Raw genomic sequence first — 17,242 nt, 5'->3', positions numbered from 1 at the left:
TAAGTATTTGACATCAGGTAGTATTGAGGTACAAGTAGTGCGTATAAATTCCATTTTGACCTTCAAAATATGCATTACTTTTATCTTTATTTTTATTTTTTGTTTGATACAGAGAAAGACAGAGCATGAGAGGGGGAGGGGCAGAGAGAAAAGGAGACACAGAACCGGAAGCAGGCTCCAGGCTCTGAGCTAGCTGTCAGCACAGAGCCTGACGCAGGGCTCGAACCCACGAACATGAGATCTGACCTGAACCGAAGTCGGAAGCTTAACCAACTGAGCCACCCAGGCACCCCGCATTACTTTTATCTCAACATCTACTAATCATTTTCAAGTACTATCATCAGAATACTTGTAGTCAGTATCCTTAAAGTACCCTCCACAGATCTCACGTAAAACAAAAGAAAGAAAGCTCCATATGCTATCCTGTTAATTTCTCTGCCTAACTCTATGACTTTCCCACAGTCTGGTTTTTAAGCTCATATCAGGTTCCTCTTGATAAACACATCTTCTGGGGCACCTGGGTGGCTCAGTCAACTGACTGAGCATCTGACTTAAGTTCAGGTCATGATCTCGTGGTTTGTGAGTTCGAGCCCCACATTGGGCTCTGTGCTGACAGCTAGCTCAGAGCCTGAAGCCTGTCTTCAGATTCTGTGTGTGTCTCCCTCTCTGACCCTCCCCAGCTCATGCTGTCTCTCTCTCTCTCAAAAATAAATAAAAAATTAAACACGTCTTCAAATTCCAACAAACCATTTAAGGTCTGCTACTTATAGTACTGATCAAAAAGCACTAGACCCAAGTTAGGGCAGGGGAAAAACCATTCAGTAGTTTTGTTTGTTTGTTGTTGTTGTTCTTAAAAATTCTTTTTCATTTTTTGAGAGAGAGAGAGAAAGAGTGAGGAGAGGGGCAGAGAGAGGGAGAGAGAATCTTAAGCAGGCTCCATGCTGAGCACAGAGCCTGACACAGGGCCTGATCTCAGAACCCTGGGATCATTACCTGAGCAGAAACCAAGAGTCAGACGCTTAACCAACTGAGCCACCCAGGTGCCCCCTGTTGTTCTTAAGAAACCCTTCAGTAGTTTTTGGAAGACTGGCCTTGAGGCTGGAAATGGTTATCTCCACGTGAGAAGAGAAGGCAAAGCCCCCCCACCCCCCCCACCCCCGGGGCTCTCTGTCACTTTCAGTAAACCATGCGCCTATCAACCCGTGAACATGGACTGAGCATTAACCTGCTTTCAGCCCTCGGCTTGTGCTGTGTCAGCTCTAAAAGAAGTAAACTTACATGATCATGCTTTTTTCAGGGGCAGCTCCCTCAGTACTGGCAAAGCCACCAGAACTCCCTACTGTCGGGTACTTTTCCCCTCAGCTAATGCCTCCTGGGGATTTTCCCGGCTAGACAGCCATCTTGAATCCTCCCACGTGGTTGCCTTCGCATTTCACACACTCCGTTACCAACCACTGGTCCCCTGCGCCACTCCTTCCTCACACGTTCTTCCCTAACCTGCCCACTTCATGGAAATACACATTCCTGTTCATTTTATGAAATCCTCTGGATGAGTGGTTTGTGTGAACATCAAGGGACTCTTTCTCTCCCATGGTGTTCCTCGAATTTTCCCAGGGTGGCAGCAAAACCCAGGCAGAGCACCAGTGCCCAGCTGGCTTAGTCTCAACATGGTATTCTGCCAGGATTTCTGGCTACAGTCATCTCAGATCATGTTTCCTAGTCAGAGAAAACCATTTCATTCAGACTAGCTCCATCTGGACTCATTGTTACTACTCTGTCTCTCTCTGTTTTTTTAAGGCCATAGTCACCTCATGCTCTGCTCAAGTATTCCTCTGCCTGCTCTAAATTCTCAACCGTTGTCATTTTAAGAGTGAAGCAACATTTAGTTTAAACTGCTCAGCTTTACTCATGGTTTTTGCATGCTTTATTCAGAGAATGATATAACTCTAAACACATTTTTAAGATCTCCCTTTGGCTCACGAAAGAGTAGGTAGCACTTATGACAGGGGGGACATTTCGAGTGTTGGGGGTTTAGGTTGGAGGGGTTGTTTGTTCGTTTGCTTATTTGTTTGTTTGTGGCCATCATGAATCCCGCATCTCTGCCATGCCTCATATTCAGCTTTGCAATGAATTCCAGTCTGCTCGGCTTTCCAAGATGTCATAACCATCAAGAACTTAGGCATCTTAACTTCTTGAGGTCATTAGGATTTTGAACCTTACCTACTATAAGTGAAAGACAAAATTAGAAGATGTGCATGATCGTGTATATATATATTCTGTATTTCCGATGGGTGTTATCAGTTTTATTGAAAAAATATTTTGCAATGACAAGATAATAGCCTAACATCACCTCAAATATTCACATAACACACACACACACACATGCTAGCTCTTTCCATAATGGGCTGAAGGTAAAATGGCCGGCAAAACCTTAACTTACGTGTTCAGAAGTCAGTTGTCCCTGATTTTAGTCTTAGAATTAACGCAGCAATTGAAAACATAGGAACGTTCTGTCAGCATTAAGGTGGAGGCTCATAATTCAGCCCTGTCCTTATCCCACAGCCTAAGGATATAAGGATCCTTTGGAATCTTTGGGAATTTAGCAAAATCTAAGCAGAACTTAGAGGTCGTACACAAATCCCAAAGACATACACGTAAATGTACACTTAGGACCATAAGTCATTCAAACCACATGGTGAAATTTTGCGTCATATGTAAAAGTCCATTCGATCAATGAATGAGATTGAAAGCAACAAAGGGCCTCCCTTCCATGAACCAGGCTTCTACACAGCTGTTGAATCAGAGCAGCTTACTAGTTCAGCACTGAATGTAGTCATCGTCACGCTCCCACAGTCATTTGTTTCTGCCCAGTTTCCCTTGAAGTCTGTTTGGATGGGAAAGCTTTGGTTTTGGGGTTGTTGTTTTCTTCACTCCCAATCACAGGATATGTTGGGCAGCCTCCTGACTTTGCCAAACTGTTGGTTACATTCTAAGCTAACATTCCTATGTCATAAAGCACCAACGTAATTAGCTTCCACTACATGAAGTCGTTGTGGGGTTCCTAAAGTTAACCTTGCTACCATTGCAAGCGGAGTAGACATTATGCAGAAGGTATTCTTTTAAGCTCCCAAATGCTTAGATTGATACAGCCCTGCCCAACATTACACCAGTTTTTTGAGGGGAAGAGGGGGAAGCAAAGTAAAACCTATAATGTCTCTTTCTGCTAAATCCCAAGTATGGAAGCCAGAAGATGAGGGAGAAAAAATAAGACATGAGCTGGTGAATGGATCGTCATCACTCAGAAGTGGAAAGAAATAACCCCCCCCCACTGAACCCAGAAAATGAAAACAGGAAACAGCTTTGCCTTTATGGATATTTCCCTACTTCCTCTGCCCTCGCTACTCCCTCATGATCCACCAGTTCCACTTCCTAAGTCAAATTCCTTATTGAATCATTAAGTAAAACTGCAAGGGCAACATGGCAAAGATGTTTTTTTTAATGTTTATTTATTGATTTTGAGAGAGAGAGGGAGGGCATGTGAACACGCCAGCAGGGGAGGGGCGGAGAGAGAGAGAAAGAGAGAGAATCCCAAGCAGGATCCACATTCAGCACAGAGCCCAACATGGGACTTGATCTCATGAAGTGAGAGATCATGACCTGAGCCGAAATCAAGAGTCAGATGCTTAACTGATGAAGCCACCCAAGCATCCCAGCAAAGATGTTTAAGTCCAATTAAGTAAGCTTTTTTTGAGCACCGCCATGTGTCCTATAACTGTGTCTGGGGGGAAAGGACTGTCTAGCAAGCAGCATATATGCAAATGACAGACGTCGTGGGAAGTAGTCCATCAACAGAGTACTATGAGAGCACAGACGAAGCAGTGCTTCATTCTGCTAAAGCCTTTCTGGAAATGAAGGTGCCCAAACATTCACAATTTACAGTATAAATAAATATCCTGGGGGCCCTGAGCAGCTCAGTTGGTTAAACGTCCAACTTTGGCTCAGGTCATGATCTCAATATTCATGAGTTCAAACGCTATTTTGGGCTGTGTGCTGACAGTTCAGAGCCTGGAGCCTGTTTTGGATTCTGTGTTTCCCTCTCTCTCTGCCCCTCCCCTGCTTGTCCTCCGTCGCTCTCTTTCAAAAATCTTTTTTGAAAGATTTAAAAACTTTACAAGAATTAAAAAAATCTTTTCAAATAAATAAATATTCTGGCACATGAGAGCCAGGTCACACCTGGTTATTTACTATAGATTGTTTATTTTCAAGAAGTTTGAATGCTTCCATCAATATTTAAAGACCTTGGGAAATTACTTATAAAAATTGTCACTTGCACTCAATCATATCGATATACAGAAATAAAGTGTCTCAACAGGTACTATATTAGTGTTCACTAACTTAGGTCAGTTATTTTACTTATCCCTTGAAACAATTACCCTAAATACCCCCTAAAATGTAATTAACTGAAGCACACATTAGCATTATATGTGCTTGACCTTACAGAATAGTAACGAGTTAAGAACTAGTGAGTAATAGGTACAAGTCTTCAGATAGCTTAAAAATTAGTTCAAAATTGGGGTGCCTGAGTGGTCCTCTCAGTTAAGCATTCAACTCTTGGTTTTGGCTGAGGTCATGATCTCACAGCTTTGTGGGTTTGAGCCCCATGTCAAGCCTGCTTGGGATTCTCTCTCTCCTTTCTCTCTGCCCCTCCTCCATTCGCACTGTCTCTGTCTCTTTCAAAATGAATAAATAAACTTAAAAAAATGAATTCAAAATGAATAAGAACAATACCATTATAGAATTCCATAAGATACATGCCAACACTTAACAGCACACACTTAAATTCCCAGGGAAAATGTCCAAAGGTAAGTCTTTGACAACCAATATGTCTACCCTCCTAGACATTAGTTCTCCATTTTATTTCCCAATTCTTTCCTTCTTGCCATAGAACCTGGAGTATTCAGACAGTAGATACTTCTATATGTATTTATAAGGATACTTACACAATTTAACCACTAGTAGTAAGAAATTATATTTCTAGAATTTTTAGTATTTGGCAAATCTAAACCATAAGTGCAGTATGTTCCTGCAATCTAACCGGGTTTTTAAAAACTGAATCTGAAATTATTATCATTATCTTCTCATTTAAAAAAAGTAATTAAACAAAACGGAGATAATGTTTAATGAAAATTAAATAAAATTGATGTAATTATTTAAAGCTCTTCAAATATAATCTTTGTGTCAATCAATTCTTTTGCCCAGATAATCTTGTCTTTCTTTCTTTTTTTTAATTCTCAGGAGTAAAAATGGTTTAAAGAAGCGGAAACTGACTAAGTAAGTTGTTCTTATTTTTGAAATATAACTGACATATAACATTGTGTAAATGTACGGTGTGTGATGTGTTGATCACACCATAGCATTTAGTCAACATCTCCATTCTGTCACATAATTATTGTTTCCTTTTTGTGGTGAAAACATTTAAGATCCAGTCTGTAAAACCTTGAGGTATACGATGCACTTAAGTTTTCCTTACTACCTCTTTTAAAATATTTTATTTTAAAAAGGTCTTCATAATGATCTTAACTTTGCAAATTAAAACCATTGCCTTTCTTCAGATAGAGGAGATGCTTATGAAAGAGGCAAATGTGTACTAAACTACTATGTGTTGATGCGTTTCCTCGTATGAGTAGACAGTAATCACTAAGAAAGTGAATCACAGAAACTAAGTCAGGAATAAGGAAAATCATCATCATATGAAAACTAAAAAAGAATGGATTGTTAGGATTATAAAAGTCTTGTAGACAGACATCTGCCATTCCCAATCTAGAAAATGTCTGATAGTTAGCTACATCAAAGTTGTACAAAAACCTTTACAGTTTTGTACTTTGAAATTCTGTGCATAGTGTAGGGAAAGGCCTTTACTCTATTTGATATTTTAATAAGTGCTTTGAGAAATGCTGTCTCAAGAAATCTTTATAATAAATAGAAAAGAATAATTATCACAGCTAGCCTATGGTTTCACTTATCTACTGAACTGCTAAGTCATAAGAATTAAGATTCTTTTGGGCAAAACTTAACCATCGGTTGATTTCAAAAGCTTAATTAGAGTGTCACCTCCTGGCCACTGGTTCAAACTCTGCATATAAAGAGTGGACCATTTCCATACATAGAGTTCATCTTTGAAGCACGCCTAGGACAAAATATTGGTAACTTAATAGGAGGCAATGAGAGGCTCCAGCCAAATCTATGGCACTCATGCTAATGGAATACATAATACCAAAAAAATGTGGATGCAAAAATATTTCTGTTTAGCCTTGAGTGACATAGATTTTTTGCAAGGCACTATAAATAACAGAATAATTTTTCCTAAATCTATTGCCAATCGGTATGCGGTCCATTGGCATATAGCAACTGACACAGGAGATGAAAGTAACTAACACAGAAGAGAAGTTCTGTCACTTACAAAGAATGATTCCACAGAAACAAGACTTTGTTGCCCAGGGTTCTTGGTTGGGTTGTTAAGTGAGGCAGAAAGGCATAGACTAGAGCATTTAAAGGCTAGGTCTCTGCATCAAAAGAGGAGACTCTTGCTCCTCCCAAGACTCAGCTGAGAGGAAGAGGAGAGGGAGGATGTGGACAAAGGTCTGGGTAGAGGGTAGGAGGGGTAGAGCCTGCCCATAGGCCCCAACCTCACTGGAACCAGCTTCCTCCTTCCCTGATCCTCCCCCCTTCTGTAAAAGTCAGTTCTCCAGGGACTCTCCTGCCCAAATTCCCATCAGCCGTCTCTTTGCCTTTTCTCTTCCATTCCCAAAACCCCTGCACCATGTCCCCACAACTCCCCTTTCCTATCTCCACCTAACTTTATTTCCACACTCCTTTGCTTCACCTCCTCTTCTCCCTTCCCTCTCTAAACCCTTGTCCTCTGATCTGTGCTTCCCGCCCCCCAGCTTGCTTTTGCTCCTCCTTCCCATCCTCTTCCTCTCCTTGATGTTCATCCTTCTATTTCCTCTCTTTTCGTTTTGCTTTTTCTAATTCATAAATATTTTCTCAGATTGCCTTCCCTATTGTGCCTTCATTCTCTTGGTAACAGGATGAATGCTAGAGTCCTTAAATCCAATCTGAAGGTCAATGCACTGCTCACAGACAAGAGCCGGAGAGTGCAGGTCTCACGGAGTTCATTCCAGGACAGGAGCCCCATGTTTAGCCATTTTTTTGGACAGATAGCAAGTCTGGAGTAGAAACAGCTTTGAATCAGAAATCATTCTCCCTGCGTCCTAGTCAGCGTGTTCTGCTGCTGAGAAGCCACGTGATCTTGGGTTATTCGCTTGACTTACTTAGCCTTGGCTCGCTCGAGCGTGGGGCTAATGCTGCCCATGTGTACCTCAGGGATCAACCGAGCAAGAAGCTTCTGTGAATATCTGTACTGTAGTATGTTTTGTGGGTACAAGTCATTCATTCATATTATTAAGTGAAACCATAGGGTTTAAATATACTTCTGGGTGGTGTAATGCCCTTAAAAGTCTACTAAATTCTTAACCTAATCTATCAGATTGGCTAATCAACAACTTTAAACAAATATCTATTAAATATTATGTATTTGCTAATAGGACATAAGACCACAGGCAGATGATATAAACTGAATTGTCTGCAACAAGATTAAGGGAAAGGTGGGCTGGATGGATCTCGCCAAGGTGGAAAGGCTTGAATTAGATGACAGAGTACAGGATCCTGCAGAGGCGTAGGGGCGGGTTGGCATTGGTAGGCTCTGGAAAAAACAAGCAGTCACAGAAAACTGTAAGAAATAAAAAGTAATTCTTATTCATGAAAAGAAGGCAAGAAGTGAGGACTCCTGCTACAGGTGAAGAAACAAGCTCAGAGGTGTTACCTGATAGTACCTTTGAACCACTATTGAAACTTTTATAGATACACAAACCTCTAAACCTGGCTCTCTAAGAGTAAGGCACTAGAAGCTTTCTGGTGTAGCTAGCAGCAAAATGCCTGATACTTGTAAAGCTGTTTAAACTTATAAAGTTCTTTAATATACTGTGTCAACCTTATAAGGAAAGTAGAACCATAGCATTTTATACATGAGGATGTTGAATCTCACAAAAGTTAGGTAAATTCTCCATGATCACACAGTCAATAAAGAAAAACCATAACTCAAACAGTTCTTCAGACTCTAATCCTTTGTTCTTTCCCATTAATCAGAGCTTTCTAGAAACAACATATGTACATGTAGGTATATGAGTATGCATATGTATAATATTTTATTGCTAGAGCAAGAGCCAATTAAAATCTAGAGGTCTCTCCTATCTCAAGAAAGTGTAATCTTTTACACCCTTCTTTTAATTAAAAAATTTTTAGGGACTGTTAACTTTAATAACAACAAAAAATGGTGAGTGGTAAGCTTGAAGAAGTAAAACTTCTTTTTTCTCCAAGAAAATTGTTCGTGTTTGAAAAGAATGGCATTAAACAATGTAGATACCTGTCAGCAGTTTTAAAACACACATTTCTCTGTGTTTATCTTGATAAAGCCCAGTTCAGTTGGATGACTTTGATGCCTACATCAAGGATATGGCCAAAGACTCTGACTATAAGTTTTCTCTTCAATTTGAGGTGAGTGGATAAAGTATTTCCTACCTTCTGGGACGGGTAAGTCATGGGAATTGGCAGATTGGCACTGCCGTCATTTCGCTGCTCACTGGGCCCTGGTCGTGATATGGTTCATAACGAGCAGGGTGGTGACTGGGCTCGGCGTGTCTAATCTGCTGGTTCACAGGAGGATATCAGCCCTTTGCAAGTCAGGGCAAGGAAAGCAAAGAACAAATGCAGGAATTGGGGTGAACAAACATGGTTATAAGAGAAGCCATCACTGAAAAACCAATGTATTCGAGAGTGTAGGGGAAAGCGCGGTGAGAATTTAAGCCGGAAACAGAACTTCACTTTCAGGGCATTTTTAGTTGTATCTTATGTCACTTCGCACTCAGTAAGGAGAGGTGGTGGCTGAAATGTCTTTGTCTTCTGAGCATAGAAAGGCTGGGGTGGGGCTCTCACGGCTGTGGCATTCCTGACATTCTGCTTAATACAGAATGTATTTGTGAGGCTTCCCTTCTTTTTCCTTGGGGAAATTGGGAGAAGAGTTATATGTGGTGAAGGTAGAAGGGAAAAAAATGGCAAAACCTCCTTTCTCTGAAGCACGCATGTTCTTTGAGTCCAAGACCACATGTCAGAGAAGATGGAAATAGTCAGCCTCAGATCTCAGCCATGTGAGGAAGGTAACTGAACTGGTCCTCGGGGGGGTTTGGCCATGTATTTCATAGTTCCTAATGGTCTGGACAGCTTCATCCTTCAGGTCCCTATAGCAAAGCTCAAGTGGTCTGTGATTCAAAGAAATCAGGGGAAAAAAAGAGATACATCGACTTTTCAAAAGTGATTTTTGAAACATCTTAGGTGCTCTTTTCATGCAAAACACCAGGTCATGGAATGGAGCTGCTTTCTCCTCATTATTCATATTCAGTTCATCTCTCCCCTCCTGGGCCTCAGATGTCATAGGTCTGTGAGAAGCAGCAGGAGTCCTGGCGTGGATGTGCTAAGAGGGAATTTAAGGAGGAAAAGAACTTTACGCATTATCAAGTACAAAGCCCCTTAACTGCCACCCTGTGTCATTAAAAATTCCACCCAAAGTTACCCGCTGCATGTAAGTGCATAAGTGACTGTTAGATGTTACACCAAATGCTGTATCTCAAAGAACAGAAATTCTGTGTGAACTGGAGATTTATGGCAAGGATGGTATTTCAGAAAAAGGAGGCTTTCTATACAAACACATATGCCAAAACTCAGGAAAAAAATAAGTGTCTAGTTAATTCTGATAATGGTGACGGTAATTATGGTGGATGCATGCACAGTTTCAACTTCACTGAAGCCTCCAGCTCTAAATTCCTACAGGATTTTATTACCTTGGTGACACAGCTAGCACCATTGCCCTTGCTGGGTGGCTTAGGAGCACCTCCCGGTTTGCGCCATCAACGCCCAGTGTGACTATTTTTGTGCTTCTGGGTCGCATCACTAAAAAGACAATTCGGATTTTACCGTTTCCTGGTAAAAAGGAAGGACACACCGTTCGAGCTAGTTCAGAGCAAAGAAAGAGGGAATTTGTTCAAAAGAGGCTGAGCTATCTCCTGTAATCAAGGGAATCCTAATCAGAGCTCAGCTAGGGGGAGGAAGGGGCAGCAGCTCTGTTTCAGGAATGTCAGAACCAAAGGCCACACCCCTGCAGAGGCACCCCCCACCCTCTTTTATTTCCTCATTTCGGCTTCTCTCTCTGTTTCGGCCTCACTTTCTTTCACTGCAAACCAACCTCTTTCTCACAGTGAGAAACACAACCACCTACAACCCCTGAGCATCACATGCTGGTTTCCACAGTGTCCAAAGGGAACTGTTGACTCTCCTCCTCATTCAGAATTTGAAAATTAACAGAGGAGGATTCTGATTGGCTGGCCTGGGTTGTGCCGTCCACTCAAACTAACCACAGCAGGAGAGGGCGGGGTCATGGAAGAACTGGGCAGCTCTTACGGGAACCACTCGGCTCACCAAAGAAGAGCATTAATCCCAAACTAAGAAAGGACACTGGGAGAACCACACAAGAGGTGATTAGATCCTAGCTTCAGATGCTTCAAAAATGTCAAAAGTGGAGTAATAAATTTTTTGTGATAATGTTTAATTTATAACATGCTGAAAGCTTCGATACCTTGGATGTATAAATGAACACATTCAGGCTTAATTCACAGGAATTATGAAGGAGGTAGGAATGTTCTAAAGTGGGAATCCAAAAGTCTTAATTCATTTTGGCATTAATTAATGTCGAAGAAAAGCCACAATTTCTCATCACCACAGTATCTCTCAGCTGGGCCAGTACCAGGCAGTCAGTCCCTTAGGGAGGGTTTGGGAAGCTGTAGGAGTATTCTTGGCTCTCATAATGACTTGCAACGAAGCTACTAGTAGTATTCAATAGAAAACGGGACAGGGATGATAAATGTCCTGCTGTGAATTCTATGGTCCCACACAATAAAGAACTGTCCCAGGCCAATCGTATTCCACTGAGAAACATTGGACTAAATAAGGGGCAAGGGAATATCCACACTTTCTGACTCATGGGTATTGGTGTTCTCCAAAGAGACAGACCAATAGGAAACATATACATGTATAAACAGTAATACAAGGGCCCCTGACTGGCTCAGTCAGTAGAGCAGGGGACTCTTGATCTGGGGTCATGAGTTCAAGCCCCACATTGGGTGTAGAACTTACACACACACACACACACACACACACACACACACACACACCCCTAACACAATATAATATAATTCATTCATAAGTTTATTATATTATATAATTATTTAATTTTATGTAACTATTATAATATGTATATCCTATATCATAGATCTGATAATATAATAGAAGAAATATACATACAAAGAAACAGACTTATTTTAAGAACCGGCTCACACAGCTGTGGGAGCTGGCACATCTGAAACCTGCAGGGCAGGCTGGGGACCCAAGGAAGAATTGATGTCTCTGCTCGAGTCCCAAAGCAGTCTGGAAGCAGAATTCCCTCCTTCTCAGGGGACCTGTCTTTTCTCGTAGAGTCTTCAACTGATGGATGAGACCCACCCACATTATGGAGAATCATCTGGTTTCTCAAATCCCACTGATTCACATGTTAATCACGTCTTTAAATACCAAGAAGGTGCCTGGGTGACTCAGTCATTAAGTAAAAAAATACCTTCCTGTAACATCTAGACTGCTGTTTGACCAAGCACCATCTAGCCTAGCCAAGCTGATACATGAAATTAATCACCAGACCATGATTTGAAGGAGTATTTCATATCATTATTTACTATGAAGCTTTTTGTTCATATCTCTTAGAACACTGTTGGTCAAATAGGTAATTTATTTGGTGCCAAGCCCTCATGCTGTACCTCTGCTCTGAGCTGAAACCAAGAGTCGGACGCTCAACAGACCGAGCAACCCAGGTGCCCCTCAGAAGTCTGCTTTAAATCACAGGGTCAGGTGTATTTTCTGAGCTGATGTTTGCCCAGGCAGTGACCCACTGGCCTGACTCACTTCCTTTTTCATTCTCCAGCCTCCCGGGCGCTCCGACTCCCATCCTCAGCTTCCGTGCCAGGGGAGCCTCAGCTATTTCCAAAGACTCATTATGCTCCTTCCCATACCTGATTTCAGGGTGTGTGTCAGACCTTTCACATGGCAACCCTCACATTTTCCTGAAATTGATATCATTAACTGAAGCTCAAGGGGAAAAAAAGGTTTCCTATTCTAATAAGAACCCAAGAGGTTGGTCTCACTAAATTCAATAGCTGAACAGTTATTTGTTTTGTTGAATTCTTTTGTATATAAATATATAATACTTATATTCATTTTAATACTGACATTGAAAGATCACACTCATATGGAGAAATCACATCATCTATAAACATTACACAAATTGAAACTAATGTCTGCATTTACATATGTTACCAATACAGCTATAAGTCATACATGAAGCTATACGACTTGCTAATTTGCCTTTGCTAAATACAGTCCTTTAGTCCTAAATCTGCATCTGATTTTGGATCCACTGGAAACACTGATTATCCTTCCGAGGAAAGTGTGCATCTTTTCTTAAAGAGGTTTGGGACTCCGGGATTAGATTCAAGTCCTCTCTTCATATGTCTCATATGGAAAGGTTTTGAAGAACCAGATTTTAGAACTTGAAATTTGAGCGTCTGTAAGACATACCATATATTGCTCATTCTGCCATTAGTGTCTGTGTTTTGTATTTGTTTGATCAGGATGCTAGCAAAAGTGCTCACCATCTTTATTCAGAAATGTGGTTGCAAAGGTCGAAAAGAAGCCACACTCCTGGCCACGTAGTTCATGAGAGATGATCTTTGATTTCTGACTGTAGCTTCTGTTTGCAGCTGTTTTCACTTGTATTCCATTCACTGCACCGAAACCTACCTGTAGTCATTGTTGAAATAAGCCACCTTGAGCCCTCTCCAACAGTTCTTACACCAGAGGTCTTGCTTGGTTCTCAGTCCTGAATTTTCTCTCCTCTTCTTCCTAATCTTCTAGGTTTGGTCTCTGTTTCCAAGTGCTTATACCACTAACTCAAATGTTAGCCCTAAATCTCATCTTCGCCCCAGGGCCCTCTGGCCGCTGCTACGCTTTCCTGAGGTTGGCGTCCTCTTCCAGTCTTCCATCACCTCCTCGAGATGCCCATTACTAATGCACCCTATTCTTCCTTTAGTACCTGTTACGGGTTGAATTGTGTCCCCCAAAAGATATGTTGAAGCCCTAGCCATCAGCACCTCAGAATATGACCTTATTTAGAAAGAGGGTCATTGCAGATGTAATTAGTTAAGATGAGGTCATACTGGCCTAGCGTGGGCTCTTAGTCTGACTGGTGTCGCTATGAAATTTCAGCTCTGTTAAGACACAGACAAACAGAGAGAACGCCATGGGGTGAAGCAGAGATCGGAGTCATACAGCTGCAGGTGAGATTGCCAACAAACCATCAGAAGCTCGGAAGAGGCAAGGAAGGATGCTCCAATATTCCTCCTCAAGGGACAGCAGTCAGAGGTCCCTGCTGACATCCTGATTTGGGGCAGATAGCCTGCAGAACTCTAAGACAATTAATTTCTGTTGCGTTAAGGCACCGAATTGGTGGCACTTTGTTAATGGCACCCTCAGAACTGAACACAGAGCCTCACCGAATACTTTGTCCTAAATCCTGTCCCCTTTTGTGTTCACCTGAAAACCAGCCAGACTGTGCCCCATTCCACTGCACCTTTTACTTGCAACAGATGTCACTGCTTCTGTCAACACGACGGTTCCATCATTTATCCTCACTCATTCTGTAGTCTAGTAATCTCACTCACCTGACTCTGGTGTCCAACCTGTCCCACGTGCTTAAAACCTGCTGACATTGTTACAGACTCTAGAGCCAGAATATAGGTTGTGGTCTCCTCTGAAGATTAATATGCATGGGCTGGGCTGGATGTGTTCTCCCAAAATTCATATGTGGAAGAGGTGGGGTCTCGGGACGGTAAGTAGGGGTAGACAGGAAAGGCCCATGAGCACACAGTGAGACAGTGGTCACGTGCGAGCCAAGAGAAGCCTCAGAACGAAGTCTGCTTGTCGGCCCCTTGCACTTGGATTGTGAGAAGTACTTTCTGTTGTTGAAACCACCCCGTCTGTGATGTTTTGCCGTGGCAGCCTGAACAGACTAATACAGAGCGTACGTCCAGGCTTTGCTTTTCAAGACTTGCATGCTTCAGACGCAGCCAACAGCAAAGACTGCCCTTGGGCTTTGGTGACTGTCCTCGGTCCTCAGGGCCTGTCATAACATATCACCACAGTCTTGGTGACTTAACACTACAGAAATCTGTTTTCTCACGATGCTAGAGGCCAGTAGTCCAAAATCAAAGTGTTATGGGGGCCATGTTTTCTTTAAAGGCCCTAGGGGAGAATCCTTCTTTGCCTCTTCCGGCTTCTGGTGGCTGGAGGTGCTCTCTGACTTGCAGCCTGCATGACTCCAATCTATGTCTCCGTGTTAGATGGCCTTCTCTTCTCTGTCACACAAGGAGACGTGTTAGATACAGGCCCACCCAGGTAAGGCAGAATAATCTCATCTTATGATCCTTAACTACATCCGCAAAGCCTCTTTTTTCATAAGGCCACAACCACAAGTCAAGGGGGTAAAATGTGGACACATCTTTTGGAGACAGCATGCAAATGACTACATGGCCCGAAGGAAGAAAGCACAATGATAAATTGTAACAGAATCAAAACTGGCAAATGAAAATTCAAAAATGATTTATGTTGGTTTCAGGCCATCACCTCATACTTTGCCTTTATGAAGATTTAAGTCTCTGGAGTTTCCATATGGCTGGAAAGAAAATAACAACAGAGCCACTGAACCAGAAACTGAGTATTTGATTTTCCACTTAGTGACAGGCTAAATCACAAAAGATGGCGAAGCACTTTGTGTATATGCGCCGCTCCTGCTTTGCTGGGGTTCAGCTCTGGCAATTTACATTTACAGTGTTCAGACAATTAAACCTCTCTTATCAGCTAGGGGCAATTTGCAGCAGAGAGACAACATACAATTAAAGTTCTATCAGTTAGTCGGCTTCCATATGTGCTCCAGCTCTCAGCTCCAATCTGTTTCCACACTCTGCTTTTGCAGCCGAGGCCTCTTCCTGTGGCTCGTCAGTCTGTCCTCAAAGCAGGGGATTCGTGAGGAAAGTTGTCAGTCTGTTAGTACAAATGGCAAAGGAGGGAGAAATTATGCATCCAGGCAAAGCCAAACAAAGAATCGTAACACAAGCATCTCACAATCATTATCAATAGTGCTGTATTTTTTTAAGTTTTAATGTTTATTTATATTTGAGAGAGAGAGAGCATGAGTGGGAGAAGGGGCAGAGAGAGAGAGAGAATCCCAAACAGGGCCCACACTGTCAGCTCAGAGTCTGACTTGGAGCTTGAACTCATGAACAGTGAGATCATGACCTGAGCAGGAGTCGGATGGCCAACTGACTGAGCCACCCAGGAGCCCCAGTAGTGCTGCATGAATATTTGTTGAGTTTAGTCATTCCAGTGGATAGTCACTATCCAAGCTATGGAGGTATTTCTTGTCAGCCTTATCTTACAGAGAACTGAACTGATGTTAACAAGAACTGAACTCCTTTACCTACTATTTATACATAATGCACCAAAAATAAGCCTGATGTTTTGGCAAACTGTATATCAAGACACTCTCTAAAAGAGGTAGATTTCCAAAATATTTTAGGCAATGGATGCATCATCTCAATAAACTTATTACTGCCAAGAGTAACCTAAAAATAACTGATTTGGTTGAAAGTTGCGAAAGATAAATGATGTTTCCTGCAGAAACAATATGATCAGTCTTTGAAAACCCTTTAAAATGGAAAAACCACTTATAAAGTGACAGTGACAAGCTTCTGTTTAAAGGCGTTTAGCAAGGACGGGTTTTGCCCGAGATGGAACATACTCACTTTGTAAATAGCAGATCAAAGTCAGCATGGCTTGTCTTTAAGGTTGGCTTCAACATGGGCCAAGGAACGTGGGATTTTGTGATCTTAAAAAGCCACTAGTGTTGGGGTGCTTGGGTGGCTCAACTGGTTGAACGCCCAACTCTTGATTTTGACTCAGGCCATGATCTCATGGTTTGTGAGATTGAGATCTGTGTCCAGCTTCACACTGACAGCATGAGTGCAGAGCCTGCTTGGGATTCTCTCTCTCTCTCTCTCTGTCTCCCCCTCCTTCAATCATGCACACATGTGCGTGCTCTCTCTAAAGAAAAAAAATTAAAAATAAGCCAAAAGTGTTGTAGAACTAAAGGAGGAGAGAAATATGAGTCTTTCAGGTCAGCCCATCCATGTTGCCCGCAGGTTTGCATCCCACGGCCAGTAAGCACATTAAGCTGTCAAGGACATTTTATGTGGAAGCAGCAGAAGACCTGATCCACAAAAATATGTATTCGTTTCTTTAGCAAATGCTTTGCAAAGAGCACTTGAATCCAGACAGAAAGGCCATGAAAGAGATATGCCTGTTCAGTCTCTCAGAACATCACCAATGTCTCCAACACCCTACAGAAATCTTTCAAAGACTCCAAAATTCTTCCCCCAGATATGTATTCCTCCAGCTTAAGATTCACTGAAGCAAAAATTACGAAGAGTAAAATGTGCGTGCCACATTAACATCCTATACGACTAAAAAATTTACAGCAGGTGGTTTCTCTACTGCCTCACTGAATAGTCTTATAGAAAGGTGCATACCACAAGTGATTCCATTCATAGATGGTTCTATATGCTGTTGACTAACAGTTCCCTGAAATTTGTAGAGGCATAACCAGATCAGCTGCACAGGTTGTACACTGTTCAGTTATAGGGCGTATCATTAACACAGACCACAGCGTGAGTGATGCCTCCTGGAAAATCCAGGTGGTCTGGCAATAACTGCTTATTTCCTATAGACACATGAGATGAAAGCTTAGAAGCCGCCACCTCCCCCCCAAATCCTGTAACATAATCTTTTTGAACTGTGATGGTTGTCTGTGTATATAAAAATTGCCCTAATAATGCACATTCTGATAAATAGGATTTATAAGACTACTGATACACACAGACAGATCCCTGGATGTTCCTATTTTCACTAATAGGGT

At 41.9% G+C, this 17,242-nt stretch overlaps 1 protein-coding gene across 2 annotated transcripts in view; it reads left to right on the top strand.

The window, feature by feature from the left end:
* Window positions 1-17,242, top strand: part of PTPRO (protein tyrosine phosphatase receptor type O) — a 239,483-nt gene that overhangs the window by 203,048 nt on the left and 19,193 nt on the right. For both annotated transcript variants that reach the window (XM_029953983.1, XM_029953982.1), the window contains 2 exons: window positions 5,296-5,331; window positions 8,532-8,613. In XM_029953983.1, the coding sequence (XP_029809843.1) occupies window positions 5,296-5,331; window positions 8,532-8,613 (118 nt within the window). The remainder of the gene's footprint in view (window positions 1-5,295; window positions 5,332-8,531; window positions 8,614-17,242) is intronic.

This window comes from Suricata suricatta, chromosome 10 (genome assembly GCF_006229205.1).
Source record: "Suricata suricatta isolate VVHF042 chromosome 10, meerkat_22Aug2017_6uvM2_HiC, whole genome shotgun sequence".
In the NCBI taxonomy this organism is placed as follows: Eukaryota; Metazoa; Chordata; class Mammalia; order Carnivora; family Herpestidae; genus Suricata; species Suricata suricatta.
This window is presented reverse-complemented; position numbering and strand designations above follow the sequence as displayed.